The 18,139-nt window shown below is 46.2% G+C and overlaps 1 protein-coding gene across 1 annotated transcript in view; it reads right to left on the bottom strand.

Annotated features, from left to right (window-relative positions):
- Positions 1–511: 511 nt before the first annotated feature.
- SFXN5 (sideroflexin 5) overlaps positions 512–18,139 on the bottom strand; it is a 354,774-nt gene continuing 337,146 nt past the window's right edge. Inside the window, exon 14 of the mRNA XM_040335556.1 lies at positions 512–1,437. Coding sequence (XP_040191490.1) covers positions 1,360–1,437 — 78 coding nt within the window. The 3' untranslated portion in view covers positions 512–1,359. The remainder of the gene's footprint in view (positions 1,438–18,139) is intronic.

Below are 18,139 nucleotides of genomic sequence, written 5' to 3' on the forward strand. Positions count from 1 at the left end.
TACAGGGTTTAGTGAAGAAGTGAGAGAAAGCCCCATAACAAAATGAGAGAAAACCATCAAATAAAATACTTTGCATTGTAGATATAGAGATATTGTATGAAAACTATTCTAATTGAGCACTTGATGTCCAGAGCTTTTCCAGGTCTGGATGGGTCCCCAAGAATGAATATGACCCCGCAATAAAGACAACATGACCTGAGGCGTCCCTCTGTGAGTAGGTTTTGTACACAACAGACCCAGATGTGCACATGATTTCCAGAAAGACCCACTGGAAGTAAAGGACATCTTGAAATACTCCACAAAATATACTGTACCACTCAGTGATAAATGTGGACTGAGTGATTTTAAAGAACCTAGAAGTTAATTCCCCTTTAATTTACACGTTTACAGCTACAGTAACGCCGCGTACACACAGCCGGACTTTCCATCGGGCAAAGCTCTGTCGGAATTTCTGACGGAAAAATAGAGAACCTGCTCTCTATCTAAGTTCGTCGGAAATTCCGCCAGAAAAAGTCCGATAGGGCATACACACGGTCGGAATATCCGATGAAAAGCTCCAATCTGACTTTTTCCATTGGAAATTCCGGCCGTGTGCACGTGGCATAAGTGATCCCAACATGACTGTGAAACTCCTGAGTCTACACTCCACCAAAATGGACTATTCTCACGAAACAACTAAAATCTGTGAACCTGAGATCTAGAAGAATGACACAAGGCCAGGCCTACAAATCTGTGTCATTTGTTAGTGTTGTAAAATCTGATAATAGACACAAAGCTGGGTCATGTGACATCAGCTGATGTTAATGAAAAAGGGTCACCTTCATTAAAACCCCACCGGGTCCAGTAAAAACAGGACTGGGACATGTGGGCGCAAGCTTTGCCTAAAATCAAAACAGGACCTAGTTGTGCGACGTCCACCTGCGTCTAATGGGCACAGGAGCGAGACAGGTGACATCATTTGTTGCCATATGGCTTTAGACTATGCCCAACAAGATCAAAACCGGGCCATGTGGCATCAGTCAACGTGTTTTGGACATTAAACTGGGTCTGCAGGCTTGGCACGTGGGTAGATTCACTCTTCATGCAGTAATGGTGGGTTATGTATTCTTCATCTGAAGACTAAAGATGTTGATTGAGCTTTTGGTGCAGATTTGTGCAGCTTCTTGTCCTCCCTGCAGCGATGCTAAACCTTGAATGTGGCGTGTCTACTAGTCTGGTGAGGTACAGTGGAGTGAAGGTGTGAAAATTTCCCAGCTGTCAGAGAAGAAGAGTACAGGTGCACTTGTCTCTTCTCCGCTCCACGCTGAGTGACTAGGGGGCTCTTCCTCGCTGCTCCGTGATGAGGTGATGGATTTTGGCTTACAATCCTTTGTTGTAGACCACCGTGAGGCAGGTGGTGTTCTTTGCGATCTCTGGCTCTAGTTGAGAGGTCTCAATCTGTGAAGGATTCAAAGATAAAAGTTACCGTTAGGCAACGGTGAGAAAGAACACTGCAACACAAAATTTGTAAGTATACAAGAACAGATCATATGTCGTGTACACACACTCGGAATTTACAACAACAAATGTTCAAGAAAATAGAAAAACTTGGCTCATGTGTAAGGGCATGATGTTGCCAACATCCCTAAATCAAATGAAAAATTGGATACCTCTAAACAAGGTGGGATTTTTCGGGCAACCATAAATAGAAATGACAACTAAGGTCATAAAAATATATAAGTTTTATACAAAATATAAATACTAAATATCACAATAACATATCAAAATACAGATAAAAATATCAAACTAGAAAAAATTACTACTGTAGATCATCGTGTGCCCCAGGACAAAGCTAAGGGCATGGATGGTCGTTTGACGCGTTTCAAATTTACATCCTTCTTCAGGGAAATTGAACAGTAAAATGTTTTCTTCTCCCAAACAAAGAATACCTGGATTATCCCCAGGGAGGCGTGGGCGCACCAACACCAAAATAGTGGCCAGACTGGGTGACACATCCAATGCCCAAGGGGGCTCCTTAATCCAAGAGGGTTCCAGAACCATGGGGGGTGGGTGATAGATAATCAAATCCACTATTCGGTCAGCAACCAACCATAGCAAAAGGAATCCCAGCACTCCTGAGACAGGGCAAAAGTGAAAAAAACCGACGCCATATAGCCTCCCACTCCTGCAGGAGATGGGAGAGATGTGGAGGGAGCTTTTCAATGGGAGCTTTTGGTCGGATATTCCAACCGTGTGTAGGCTCCATCGGACATTTGCTATCGGAATTTCCGACAACAAAAATTTGAGAGCTGGTTCTCAAATTTTCAGACAACAAAACGCCAGGGATATCAGGACTTCTTCAGAGCCTCTCCCATCCTCTGGAACTCCCTGCCCCGATATGTCCGATCAGCCCCTACCCTGTCCACCTTTAGGAGATCCCTGAAAATTCATTTATTCAGAGAAGTCTATCCCACACCCACCTAACAACTGTCCCAGAGCCACCCCCATCAAATCATTCTCTGCAGCTATTACCTTTTGTACCACCCCCTCCCTTTAGAATGTAAGTTCTACAAGCAGAGCCCTCCTGTACCTTCTGTATTGACCTGTACTGTAATTGTGCTGCCCCCCCCCCCCCTCTACATTGTAAAGCGCTGCATAAACTGTTGGCGCTATATAAATTGTGTATAATAATAATATAGATAGCGTTAAATGCAAATCTAGGGTGTTTCTTAAAGTGGAAGTAAACCCTCCTATAATTTTCAGGCAAGGAAGCTGCCATCTGGCCTCTGTTTAATCTTCAACTGCCATGATGCTGCACATGTGATCAGTTATGACACCAGCCATTGGATGGTTTGACAGTTTGGTTGAGAGCACAACCAATGTGACAGTTAGTATTCCCGGCATGCCAGGAATGTAACTGCTTTTTGAAACTGTTAAATTGATGGGTTTACTTCCGCTTTAAGCCGGTCATAGATGGTTCGTCAGTTTGGTGCGACTTGTCATGCAGTTTGGAACTGTCAAATCACATGATAAATCGCACCAGTGTGAACAAGGCTAAATGCCCTCTTGTCACCAGAACAGATGCCCTCATTTGAACATTTCACCTCAACTCACCAGGACAAATAGGGTTGATTTTCTAAAACTGGAGAATGGAAAATCTGGTGCAGCTCTGCATAGAAGCCAATCAGAAATAAACAATGGACAGACCATTAAAAGTACCAACTGTGACCACTGAACCTCTCCTCCAACCATGGCATGCCCAGCTTATGTAGCGTGGTCACCGGACGGTCCTTAGAGAATTCTCACTCTGCATGCAATGAACTGAATTTCTATACGTGTGTTCGATGGAAGACAGACGTTATAATATAAAGACCGCAAACCCTGATGAGTTACATAATTTACCGATGCTTCATAAATTAATATTTTGAAATGTTTTGATAGTGGGTGCCATAATGTGTTGCATTTACTTCTGATTATTATCTCTCGCCATAATGCAGGAAAGAGTGTAGGAAGTTACCAAATCTGTTTAGTGATCCATAAATGTAAACATATGTTATAGACATCATCGTCTCAATTATAGATGTCAGGTGGAGACGCTGGGCTGGTAATTGAACATGGGAAAAGAGCGCTAAAGCGGCGGGCTGCCGAGAGTCTACGGTTCAAGTATCATGAAAGTGATTTTTTTTTACTACCTTCCAAGATACGATTAATATTTTCTCTCTATTAGATGCTGTCCCCCTTTACTTGTAAATGGAAGGCTTTCAACAAGGTTGGTAAATAAAGCCCCATGTACAAGGATCTTTCACATGATCATCAGGGGTTGCAAACCGCATCAACAGAATAGTTGTCCTGAAAGGGCCAATTGTATCTATTCTTTTTAGGGGTGCACTTTGTACGGAGTACAAAAGTGCATTACATACAGAGTGCAGGAGTGCATTATGTACAGAGTGCAGAGTTCAGGAGTGCATTGTGTACAAAGTGCAGAGTATAGGAGCGCGTTATGTACAGAGTGTACATTTCAGGAGTGCGTTATGTACAGAGTGCAAAGTTCAGAAGTGCGCTATGTACAGAGTTCAGGGGTGCACTATGTACAGTGTTCAGGGGTGCACTATGTACAGCGTTCAGGGGTGCACTGTGTACAGAGTGCAGAGTTCAGGGGTGCACTGTGTACAGAGTGCAGAGTTCAGGGTTGCGCTGTGTACAGAGTGCGCTACGCATAGTGTACAACACCATAGAAAGGATCGACTTCAGTACAACCAACCTGTCAGATTTTGTTTCATGCGATTACTGCTATAGCCACCAGCAGTGATCATTGGGCTAGATTCAGGTATCATTTATTTAAATTATTCATAATTTCAAATCTGCGTCGGCGTAGCTTCACGCCGATTCTCCAAGGCAGATACGTCGAAAAAATAGGCTTCCTCCGCCGACGTAACTTGAATGCAGCGGCGTATAATTGTGTGCAATATTACGTTGGACGCTAGGGGCGCTTCCATTGTTTTCGGCGTAGAATATGCAAATTACCTAGATACGCCGATTCACAAACGTACGTACGGCCGGCGCAATTTATTTACATCGTTTACGTTAGGCTTTTTCTGCGAAAGGTTGCTCCTGCTATTAGGAGGCGCACCCAATGTTAAGTATGGACGTCGTTCCCGCTTCGAAATTTACATTTTTTACGTCGTTTGCGTAAGTCGTTCGCGAATAGGGCTGGACGTAATTTACGTTCACGTCGAAACCAATACGTCGTTGCGCCGTACTTGGGAGCAATGCACACTGGGATATGTACACGGACGGCGCATGTCAGGTCATCATAGATTTACATAAAACACACGCCCCCCTTCCACATTTGAATTCCGCGCGCTTACGCCGGCCCCATTTACGCTACGCCGCAGCAACTTACGGAGCAAGTGCTTTGTGAATACTGCACTTGCTCTTGTAAGTTGCATTGGCGTAGCGTAAATACAATACGCTGCGCCGCCGTAACTATGCGCGCCCCTACCTGAATCTAGCCCATTGTGTTCTTTCAGTAGAGAAAGTGCCCCACCAGCAGAACAATAGTGCTATGGGAGGGATTCTTCCTTCATTACTGACTGTGTTGAGAGGGGAATTGAGCAATTTTCATTCCTTCCACCCATGGTGAAAGGAAAGAAAATGGCATAATCTATGGACTGTTTTACTATTGAGGTGCCCGACCTGCCCCCTTCCTTTCTGCCACAGCCAATCCAACAACAGCTATGAAGGAGATGTCTTCAAGACAATAATGCTGAGGCCCCCCTCCCTGTGCATTCCTCTCGCCATTGCTTGTCTAAGAAAAGTGCTCACAGCCAAGACCAGCTGTAGCTATGAATCAGCCGTCTTCTTGATAGTTGTTGTTCAATCAGCTGCTGCAGGACCGAAAGGGACAGGTCAGACCTCATTACTAGAGTTAGAAAGACACATGGCAAAATGTACTACATGTACTTCATTTCATAGGGGACAGAACTGTAAAATAAAAAGGATAATTAAACACCTTCTTTAAAAGAGAAGTGTTGGAGAAACCAAATAAACCATACTCAGCTAGGTGGATGCACCATTGCTCCAATGCTGCATCTGTCTCTGGTTGCCTCCAAGACTGAGAACTAAGCGATCAAAGACCGCTGCTCGCTTGGTTCTCGGGTTTTCAGTGAGCAAAGAACCAGTGACCGGCTCAATGCTCTGCCTCTCCAGTGCTCACTGGAGCTCCAGGCTGTTGAGGGGGCGGAAGTGACTGGCTCAGCCTCTCAGTGGCAGGCTGAGAGACTGAGCCACCAGCCAGGCAGGCATTTGGTTGGATCCTGACATTAAAGTGTAAGTTCACCTTTACAGAAAATCTGTAAGGTGAAATTACACTGGACTCCTTCCCGATCCCCTGGACCTTTTCCTACTATACAGGAGTCCCACGATCACCCATTGTGAGACACCCGAGCGTCGCATTACCAGTCCAGGGATTTAAAATCCTCCTGGCTTCCTCTCCTCTTGTCCAGCACCGACAGGATGGGCTAGGTGGGTTCTTATTGGTCAGCTCCATCCATGTGACAGTGCCAACCAATTAGAATACCTATGCCTCCTATCTGTACACGCCTAGAGGTATGGATAGGAGATTACATCTCGGGGATTTTTAATTTCCTGGACTGGTGAAGTGGCGCCCTGGTGTTTCACAGCGGATGAGGAGGGGGTCCAGCGTAAGTTCACCTTACATATTTTCTGTAAAGATGAACATACCCTTTAAAGTTGGGATACCTCCAGAGTATGAACCAGCTGAGTGAGGTGAACCAACAGTGGACTTTAGCCCGCTGTCAGCTGATCATAGGTCACAGAAGTGCAGAACCAAGTACACTACTGTGACCCACAGGAGAAGAGCTTTGGCCCTACTTCTCCGTTAAGACATTTTCAGCTGTAGAACTCAACACCACCACTAATTTGAAACAATTCGGAACATAAGAACCACAAAGATTTGGGTAGCTGTAAGCATTGGGCTCTAGAAAGGGCTCGGACGTACAGAAAAGGTATGGAGCTACATCATGATGTGTAATGATAGTTGGGCAAAGCTAGCATGAACGGGGTATACGGTACAAAATCCAGAGGTAACATTGGCATGACATTATCCAAGAAAGCCATGGTTGCACGGTAGACAGTTGTTGGGATATGCACAGGTACTCTGAGGCAGGGGGCTTTAAAGACAACACCAACTCGCTCACTTCAGTTTCTGGTCAACAGAGCTTACATTCTATTACCTTTACTATAGTTACAAACTATTATTATATATTTACATACTGACATATTCCGCACTGCTGTACCCAGAACTCCGAAGTCTTCCCAACATTCTCTTGCTTACTGGAGCTTAAACTCAACCATCCTCACCACGACCACTCACATATTTTACAGTTTTGGGTAAATTAGGATTAATAAAGATTAAAGGGGTTGTAAACCTTCGTGTTTTTTCACCTTAAAGTGGAGGTTCACCCAAAAAACAAGTATATAACATTACATTCTGTATACCTCAAACATGTACAGTATGCTTTTTTTTTTGGGGGGGTGTACATACGGTATTATCGCTATTTTTCACCTGGCTTCCGGGTACTAGCTCCCGCGGGAGTAGGCGTTCCTATGCAGTGGCGCAGTGTCATGTGGGACTTCGCCCAGACGATTGACGTGCCTGACAAAAACTTCCCCCCCGGTGGATAAGGGGCGTCACTAGTTTCTGAAACTAGCTGAACTGCGAGTCGACTCTATACGGCGCCTGCGCAGTCAGCTCTACACGGCTCCTAGTTGGTGCGCAGGCGCCGTATAGAGCCGACTCGCAGTTCGGCTAGTTTCAGAAACTCGTGACGCCCCTTATCTGCCTGGGGGAAGTTTTTGTCAGGCACGTCAATCATCTGGGCGAAGTCCCACATGACACTGCTCCACTGCATAGGAACGCCTACTCCCACGGGAGCTAGTACCCGGAAGCCAGGTGGAAAATAGCGATAATACCGTATGTGAGTGAGTGAAAAACTTATATAGCGCTACACATGCGAACTGAATCGCCTCTGGGCGCTTGTTTGACCACTTCTTCCTTGAGCTCAGAAGAGGTGGGTTTTGATCTTTCTCCTAAAGGCCAAGTGGTTCTCCTTCTTTCTCCTTTGGACTTGTATCTGGTTTTGGGGATTTGGAGTACATTTTGGTTGGAGGATCGCAGAGCGCGATTGGGGTTGTAGGCTTTTATTTTGTCGCATAGGTATTGGGTATGTACACCCCTCCCCCCCAAAAAAAAAAGCATACTGTACATGTTTGAGGTATACAGAATGTAATGTTATATACTTGTTTTTTGGGTGAACCTCTGCTTTAATGCATCCTATGCATTAAGGTGAAAAAACACCTTGCAGTCACCACCCCCCCGAGCTCCCGCTTTACTTACCTGAGCCCCGAATCTCGGAGGGCGAATTCCTGCATTGTTCTCCCCATTCCTGATCGGCTCTTCATTGGATAGATTGATAGCAGCGCATCCATTGGCTCCCGCTGCTGTCAATCGAATCCAATGACGCGGCCGCTGGGGGCGGGGCTGAGTCATACAATTGGCATCTATGGATGCCGAATGTATGACACGGGAGCACCCCCGCAAACTAACCCCCTTGGGATAGAGCTTCCCAGAGGGGGTTAGCTCTTGCAGGTAGGAGCCACGAGAGTCACCGTGGGACCATCAGAAGTGGACGATCGGGGGCCACTCTGTGCAAAACTAACTGCACAGTGGAGTCAAGTATGAAATGTTTGTTATTTTAAAGAAAAAAAAAGTGAACCTTTAATTAATCATACAAATCATACAAAACCCACGCAAACACAGAAAGAATATACAATCTGTGCTGCAAAGCTATTCACTAAGCTCCTTGAAGTAAAAAGGTGTTTGTCGGGTCTTCCAATTTCATTAACAAAAGGTTCAGCCAAGTTCATTAGCCATAACATTTCCATTCCGATGCTGACAAAACACATGCAAAGAAAATAAATGAGCTAAATCTTGTGCGTAGAAAATCAAAATCGCCCCCTTTCTCAAAAAGCCAAAAAAAGAGAATCTAAATCTAGAACCTTAAATATGTTTAACCTAGTTTAACAAATTAGGATAACATAGTAGCAAACAATTTAGGTATTTAAAATATTCAATGTTGGAAAGAAAAAAAAAACACACAAACACAACACACGCTAAAAAAAAAAAAAAACACACAACAGGAAAAAAAAAAAATCTTAGTTTTGAGCTGCAAAAACCAACAAAATATAACATGAAAGCGAGATAGACATGAGGTGCGACATAACCCTTCAGCAAAGCTGTTAAACAGCTACTGGAGCATCATGGGAAATCGCACTTCATTTATTCAAATGCACATATGTCAGGTTTTGCACCATATGTCATACTATGCTATTTACAGTAATAATTAAATCTTAATCAACGTTTAACCTCTGTAAAATGTTTGAAGGATCTAATCACCCTTCAGACAGCACTAATGAAGTAGAAATATATAAACATAAAGGAAATGATGCGGGGAACAGGAGAGTGGTGGCAATATTGTATCAGGAAGTGGTGGCGCAAAGTACGCTGTGCCAGCGAGTATTTTTAAGTGGAGACATCTTGGGTGTCAGAGGTGTGAGGAGCTAAATTTGTACATAAATCCATAACAGATGCAGCCTACTTCTTGCTGTGCCATTATTAGACGTGCTCACCCACCAACGGAATATTAATCCCAGGTAACGATCGCTGACGGGGAGGGGGGGAGCCAGCTGGCCGTGTCCTGCGCTGCAAAGGGTTAATGAGTCCCGAATTCACCCTTGCCACATTCTCTCCGTGTAGCATATTTGCTTCATCGTTTATTATTAACGTTTAATTACCCCCCCCCCCACTTTTTTTACATGTATTTATGCCCCTGCCCGCTTTTCAAAATGTTTCTGGCTGCATTAGGTTATCAGATTTTGCTTTGAGTATACCCACTGCTGAGGTCTTCTACTCATTAGACTAGCCCCCTCTTTCAGCCTGCTATAAATACTTGCAGATCACAGCTCATACATCTATTCTTCAGTTCCATCCAGTGGTGTAACAATAGCTATAGCAGCTCATGCAGCTGCTATGGGACCTGTGGGTGGAGGGGACCCCCATTTGAGGGACTATTGAGGCAATTTAAACATAGAAAATCTGTGTATAGGTCATGATGACGAAATCACCGCCCCCTACCCTTCCACCTTGCCCAATCTGAGAATGCTTTGTATTCATTCAGAGCATTTCTGAATGGTGCCCATGCAGATCAATCCATGACGAAACGCGTCTGGGACGTGCGCTCAGTGACGCTACCGCGCTTATTTTGAATGAGGAAGGGTTCTTTGTGGCCGGCATCTATTTTAAATGCTTTTATGATTCTGCTTAATTGTGACCCACGGAACTTCTGACTGAAGGGGTAGCTACTTCTTCTGTGGATGAATTAAGGATTCCCCGGGCAGCTGGTTCTTCCCTTGGAGGATTGGATCTGGATTTCCCTGGACCCGGTGTCATCACTGTGTGGTTTATCTGCTTAAGGCTATTTCCTCTTATCAATCTGGTAAGAGGCTGTCTATGTGGTGGTGGTTTCACTGATGTTTTTGTCCTGCACTGCGGTGTTGTCAGATTCCAGCTGAATACCCCTATTGTTACACCTATCGCTCCATTATTATTGGGACATTTTTAGGATTGTTTCACTTTGATCAGTGTATTGATTCTGTTCCGGCATCACAGCTAGTTGTATTGAGTTGGCGCAGTTTTTTATTTTCTACTAGTATTTATGTGTATATGCACTGTTTATTGCTGCCTTCCGGTTTAACATACCTATATATTTTTTATGCTTTATTAATTTAATCTATATTCTTGGGTTAGCGCGAATTTTCTTGTGCCCATGCAGATCAGCCAGCCTCCTGTGTTCAGAATGCATCAGGTCGGCACCTCAGCGCAGGACCCAAGAAGCTATTGGGAATCACTGGATTAGCGGTCCTTACATCAGTGATTTCCAGCTGCCAGGGCAAAGTTGTGACGGGAATCACTTTGGGCGGGGAGCTTGTGGAACCCAGGTTAACTTGGAGAGCACTGGAAGCTCCGTGTCCAGCTCCCCCAGCCCCTCCTATGTTTAAGTGAACATATTCGCCAGCACACCATGGATCAACACTTCCCTCCAAAGCCCATGCATCTATTCTTCAGTTCCATCCAGTGGTGTAACAATAGCTATAGCAGCCCATGCAGCTGCTATGGGACTTGGGGGTGGAGGGGACCCCCATTTGAGGGACTATTGAGGCACTTTAAACATAGAAAATCTGTATATATGTCATGATGATGACATCACCGTCTCCGCCCTTCCACATTGCCCAATCTGAGAATGCTTTGTATTCATTCAGAGTTTTTTATGAATGGCGCCCATGCCGAGCATCCAAGCCTCCTGTGTTCAGAATGCATCAGGTCGGCCCCTCAGCGCAGGACCCAAGAAGCTATTGGGGATCACTGGATTAGCGGTCCTTACTTCAGTGATTTCCAGTTGCAAAGGGAAATCAGACAGATGTGGTATATAAATATTTGCGTTGGTCCAAGCTGGACCATACTATGCCTATAATTCTACTTTAGGGACTCTGGGCCAGATCCACAAAAACCTGGCGCAACTTAAAAAATCCCATTTAGGTTACACTGCCTTAAAATTTCTACCTAAGTGCCCGATCCACAAAGCACTTACCTAGAAATTTCAGGCTGTGTAACTTAAATCCGGCCGGCGCAAGGCGTTCCTATTCAAATGGGGCGAGTCCCATTTAAATGAGGCGCGCTCCCGCGCCGGCCGTACTGCGCATGCGCGAAGTTACGTTACGCCGAGTTTTGTGGATCGCGCCGGCTTAAAAAAGTTGTGTCGGGAAAAAAAAAAAAAAATTTGACAGCGTCGCTCGGCATGCATTCCTGAGGGAGAACTCCATGCCAATTTTCAAAGAAAAAACCGGCATGGGTTCCCCCCCCAGGAGCATACCAGGTCCTTAGGTCTGGTATGGGTTGTAAGGAGACCCCCCCTACGCCGAAAAATCGACGTAGGGGGTCCCCCTACAATCCATACCAGACCCGTATCCAAAGCACGCTACCCGGCCGGTCAGGAAAGGGAGTGGGGACGAGCGAGCGCCCCACCCCTCCTGAGCCGTGCCAGGCCACATGCCCTCAACATGGGGGGGTTGGGTGCTCTGGGGCAGGGGGGCGCACTGCGGGCCCCCCCACCCCAGAGCACCCTGTCCCCATGTTGATGAGGACAGGACCTCTTCCCGACAACCCTTGCCATTGGTTGTCGGGGTCTGCGGGCGGGGGCTTATCGGAATCTGGGAGTCCCCTCAAATAAGGGGGCCCCCCACCCTAAGTGAATGGATATGGGGTACATCGTACCCCTACCCATTCACCTGGAGGCAAAAAGTTAAAGTTATTAAACACACAACACAAGGGTTTTTAAAATAATTTATTAGTCTGCTCCGGAGGCCCCCCCTGTCTTCTTTAGCTCTAATACCAGGGGGGGCTTCTTCTTCCGCTCTCCGGGGGTCTTCTCCACTCTCCGGGGGGGGGGGCTTCTTCTTCCGCTCTCCGGGGGGGGTCTTCTCGGCTCTCCGGGGGGGGGGCTTCTTCTATCTTCGCCGCTCTCCACTGTTGACTCGGCGCACCCCGGTTCTTCTCCAGTTGTCCGGTGCCTTCTCCTTCAGCGCTGGCTGCCTGCTATCTTCGTGTGTTAGCTCAATTACTAACAGGCAGCCAGCGCGGTCTTCTGTGACGTCATGTTCTTCTCTTCTCTTCTTCTCCCTTCTTCCGATGTTGACCCGACGCGACTTCTCACTGTAATGATGGAAGCGCGCCTTGCATCCCATTTATATAGGCCTCACCGTCCCATCATGCTCCGGTAGGTACCCACGTGGTGGGTGCACGTGGGTAGGCACCCACCACGTGGGTACCTGCCGGAGCATGATGGGACGGTGATGCCTATATAAATGGGATGCAAGGCGCGCTTCCATCATTGCAGTGAGAAGAGGCGACGTGTCAACATCGGAAGAAGGGAGAAGAAGAACATGACGTCACAGAAGACCGCGCTGGCTGCCTGCTAGTAATTGAGCTAACACACGAAGATAACAGGCAGCCAGCGCTGAAGGAGAAGGCACCGGACAGCTGCAGAAGAACCGGGGTGCGCCGAGTCAACAGCGGAGAGCGGCGAAGATAGAAGAAGACCCCCGGAGAGCGGAGAAGACCCCCCCCCGGAGAGCGGAAGAAGAAACCCCCCCCGGAGAGCGGAGAAAACCCCCGGAGAGTGGAAGAAGAAGCCCCCCCTGGTATTAGAGCTAAAGAAGACAGGGGGGGCCTCCGGAGCAGACTAATAAATTATTTTAAAAACCCTTGTGTTGTGTGTTTAATAACTTTAACTTTTTGCCTCCAGGTGAATGGGTAGGGGTACTATGTACCCCATATCCATTCACTTAGGGTGGGGGCCGGTATCTGGGGGCCCCCTTATTAAAGGGGACTCCCAGATTCCGATAAGCCCCCGCCCGCAGACCCCGACAACCAACGGCAAGGGTTGTCGGGAAGAGGTCCTGTCCTCATCAACATGGGGACAGGGTGCTCTGGGGTGGGGGGGCCCGCAGTGCGCCCCCCTGCCCCAGAGCACCCAACCCCCCCATGTTGAGGGCATGCGGCCTGGCACGGCTCAGGAGGGGGGGCGCTCGCTCGTCCCCACTCCCATTCCTGACCGGCCGGGTAGCGTGCTTTGGATACGGGTCTGGTATGGATTGTAGGGGGACCCCCTACGTCGATTTTTCGGCGTAGGGGGGGTCTCCTTACAACCCATACCAGACCTAAGGGCCTGGTATGCTCCTGGGGGGGGGAACCCATGCCGGTTTTGATTTTACAAATTGCCGTGGAGTTCTCCCTCAGGAATGCATACCAAATGCCGTCGCTTGAATGGGCTTTTACATGGTGTTACTAACTTTACACTTTGTAACACCAGCCCTAGTTTTACACTTGCAAACTAAAACTTACGGCGAAAAAACGAAGCTGAAAAGCTTTGTGGATCGCCCTAAGTGCTAATTTGCATACTAGAAGCGGCATTTCGACTCGAAATGCCCCCAGCGGCGGATGCGGTACTGCATCCTAAGATTCGGCAGTGTAATTCAATTACACATGCCGGATCTTCTGCCTAACTTTGGAAAACTGCTTCTGTGGATCAGTTCCAAAGTTAGGACAAGGGATACGATGGAGTAACAGCAGTTACTCCGTCGTATCTCTTTTGTGGATCTGGCCCTCTGATCCTGTACCTCTTGTGACATCTCCAATTTAAAAGAGCAGCTGTAAGACATACTGGAGAATTCAGAATCATCATCACTAGTTACTCATCCCCTTTGCAGTCTGTGCAGAATTTTATTACCTCTTAGGCCCCGTACAGACGACCAAACATGTCTGCTGAAACTGGTCTGCGGACCAGTTTCAGCAGACATGTTCGGTCGTCTGTAGGCCCGAGCGTGCAGGATTCCAGCAAACATTTGCCCGGCGGGCCTTTTCCAAGCGGACAAATATTCCTGGACTTGTTTTAAAACAGTTCGCTGGAATCCTGCCCGCTCGGACATGTTCGGTCGTCTGTACAGACCTACCGTACATGTCCGAGCGCCCGCCATCCCTCGCATGCGTCGAATGACTTCGACGCATGCGTGGAAGCATTTGACTGGCAGGCCCGCCCACGTCGCCGCATCATTGTCGCGGCGACACCGCATCATCATCGCGGCAACACCGCGGACACGCCCCGCGTATTGTTTACGCGCGGATTTCTGTACGATGGTTAGTACAGCCATCGTACAGAAAGCTCCGGGCAGACATGTACGGTGAAAACGGTCCGGCGGACCGGTTTCATCGTACATGTTTGCCCGTGTGTACACGGCCTTAGTAGTTTAGATACAGGGCCGGCGCTACCAGTAGGCAAACTAGGCGGCCACCTAGGGCCCATTGCTGCCTAGGGGGCCTGGCCACTGGTGTTCCTACTCTCTTCTCTCTGCAGCAAGCAACTAAGTCTCAGCATCAGCAGGCAGCTGCCGCTTCGTTCGCACATAGTGTCAGAGGCGCAGCGGCAGTGGAGGACTGTGTCTGTATCCCGACTCCCGAATGAATGGAAGCAAGCAAACATTCATTGATGAGCCCTGGTGAGGCTGCATTGATGAGCGCTGGTGAGGCTGCATTGATGAGCGCTGGTGAGGCTGCATTGATGAGCGCTGGTGAGGCTGCATTGATGAGCGCTGGTGAGGCTGCATTTGATGGGCCGAGGAGAGGCTGCATTTGATGGGCGCTGGTCAAGCTGCATTTGATGGGCGCTGGTGAGGCTGCATTTAATGGGCGCTGGTGAGGCTGCATTTAATGGGCGCGTCATTAAAAAGGTGGGGTATACATGAGTAGGGCAAAGGGGTGGAGTCAGGGGTGGAGTCAGGGGTGGAGCTGGGGGGGCTGCAAAATGAGGTTTCACCTAGGGTGTCAAAAATCCTTGCACCAGCCCTGTGTAGGTATATTACCTTCATAGTTTCTGGTCATCCCACTCAACACTGAAATTAACCCTATACAACCCTTATAACATCTGTTCACATATGTGGTCTCTAACAAACACATAGCAACCCCCACCCCACCCTCAAAGCATCTAGCAATGGTCTCTGAAGAATGGTAGACTTTATCTTCATATATTCTTGAGGTTAGACTGGGGTTCTCAGTCAACCTGTGCCCCTAATAGACACAGGGGTGACTTACACATAGGAGGGGCTGGGGGAGCTGGACAAGGAGCTTCCAGAGCTCTCCAAGGTAACCTGGGTTCCACAAGCCCCCCCGCCCAAAGTGACTACCATCACAACTGTATTAACATAAATGACAGTATGGATGTAGCCGGGAGGTCCTATCAAAATTTTGCTATGGGGACCCATAACTTGTAGCTCAAACAGGAAATTTCCATGAAATGGTTTGAAGAAAATTGGTGCTATCAACTGAGAACTGGTGTCAACACAAGTCAAAGCATAGTTACAGTAGGGATCGAAAGTTTGGGCACCCCAGGTAAAAATTTGTATTAATGTGCATAACGAAGCCAAGGAAAGATGGAAAAATCTCCAAAAGGCATCAAATTACAGATTAGACATTCTTATAATATGTCAGAAAAAGTTAGATTTTATTTCCATCATTTACACTTTCAAAATTACAAAAAAACAAAAAATGGCGCCTGCAAAAGTTTGGGCACCCTGCAGAGTTAATATCTTGTACTGCCCCCTTTGGCAAGTATCACAGCTTGTAAACGCTTTTTGTAGCCAGCCAAGAGTCTTTCAATCCTTGTTTGAGGTATCTTTGCCCATTCTTCCTTACAAAAGTCTTCCAATTCTTTGAGATTTCTGGGCTGTCTGTCACGCACTGCTCTTTTAAGGTCTATCCATAGATTTTCAATTATGTTGAGGTCAGGAGATTGTGAAGGCCATGGCAAAACCTTCAGTTTACGCCTCTTGATGTAATCCCCCGTGGATTTTGAGGTGTGTTTAGGATCATTATCCATTTGTAGAAGTCATCCTCTCTTTAACTTCAGCTTTTTCACAGATAGCATCAAGTTACCATCCAAAATTTGCTGAAATTTTATTGAATCCATTTTTCCTTCTACTCGTGAAATGCAACCCCAAAGCATGATTGATCCACCCCCATGCTTAACAGTTGGACAGAGGTTCTTTTCATTAAATTCTGTGCCCTTTCTTCTCCAAACGTACCTTTGCTCATTCCGGCCAAAAAGTTCTATTTTAACCTCATCGGTCCACAGAACTTGTTTCCAAAATGCATCAGGCTTGTCTATATGTTCATTTGCAAAGTTCAAACGCTGATTTTTGTGGTGAGGACGTAGAAGAGGTTTTCTTCTGATGACTCTTCCATGAAGACCATATTTGTACAAGTATCTCTTTATAGTGGAATAGTGTACCACAACTCCAGTGTCTGCCAGATCTTTCTGAAGGGATTGTGCCGTCAAACGTGGGTTTTGAATTGCTTTTCTCACAATCCTGCGAGCTGTTCTGTCTGATATTTTTCTTGGTCTTCCAGATCTTGCTTTAACTTCCACTGTTCCTGATGACTGCCATTTCTTAATTACATTCCGAACAGAGGATATTGACATCTGAAAACGCTTTGCTATCTTCTTATAGCCTTCTCCAGCTTTGTGAGCGTCAACTATTTTCACTTTCAGTTTTCTAGACAACTGCTTAGAAGAACCCATGGTGCCGATTGTTGGGGCAAGGTCAGATGAGTCTGGGCATTTAAAACCTTTGAGATTGACATCACCTGGTCTTCCCAGACGATGATTGAGAACAATCCATGACACTGGCAGGTCTCAGATTTGCAAAGGGGGCAGTGCATGCTATAAATTCTGCAGGGTGCCCAAACTTTTGCAGACGCCATTTTTTTGTTTTCTGTAACTTTGAAAGTGTAAATGATGGAAATAAAATCTAACTTTTTCTGACATATAAGAATGTCTAATCTGTAATTTGATGCCTTTTGGAGATTTTTCCATCTTTCCTTGGCTTCTTTATGCACATTAATACAAATTTTTACCTGGGGTACCCAAACTTTCTATCCCCACTATACATAGTCAGGTTGAAAAAAGACACAAGTCCATTAAGTTCAACCACAAGAAATAAAACAAATAATAATAATATCGTACAATCCCATATACCCAATTCTATACCCACAGTTGATCCAGAGGAAGGCAAAAAACAGCAAAGCATGATCCAATTTGCTACAGCAGGGGAAAAAATTCCTTCCTGATCCCCCGAGAGGCAATCGGATATTCCCCGGATGAACTTTACCTATAAATGTTAGTACCCAGTTATGTTATGTACGTTTAGGAAAGAATCCAGACCTTCTTAAAGCACTTTACTGATCTGGCCAGAACCACCTCTGGAGGGAGTCTGTTCCACATTTTCACAGCTCTTACTGTGAAGAAACCTTTCCGTATTTGGAGGTGAAATGTCTTTTCCTCTAGACGTAAAGAGTGCCCCCCTGTCCTTGGTGTTGACCGTAAAGTGAATAACTCAACACCAAGTTCACTATATGGACCCCTTATATATTTGTACATGTTGATCGTATCCCCCTTAATCTCCTCTTCTCAAGAGAGAATAAATTCAGTTCCTCTAATCTTTCCTCATAGCCGAGCTCTTCTATGCCTCTTATCGGTTTGGTTGCTCTTCTCTGCATTTTCTTCAGTTCCCCAATATCCTTCTTGAGAACTGGAGCCCAAAACGGAACTGCATATTCCAGATGAGGTCTTACTTATGATTTGTACAGGGGGGGGGGGCAAAATGATCTCACCTTGATACTGATACTAATGCACAAATTGTCCACTGATTACCTTGCATCTCTTATTGTATCCTATCTCTTATCTTATCCTATCTCTTGCATCTCTTATAGATATGAAATTTTGTTATAACCCTGATGAAGGAGAACACTTTTTCCGAAACATGTCGGGCTACAGGAAATCATATTCTCCATTGCGATTCCTTATATATACTGTATCCACGTTTATGTGTAATATTTATGTGTTTTTTCAATAAATACTTTATGTAGTTTTCATACTATTTGTGTGGTAGTGCTCTCAAAGTCCCACTTTAG

Source organism: Rana temporaria, chromosome 1 (genome assembly GCF_905171775.1).
Source record: "Rana temporaria chromosome 1, aRanTem1.1, whole genome shotgun sequence".
Lineage (NCBI taxonomy): Eukaryota > Metazoa > Chordata > Amphibia > Anura > Ranidae > Rana > Rana temporaria.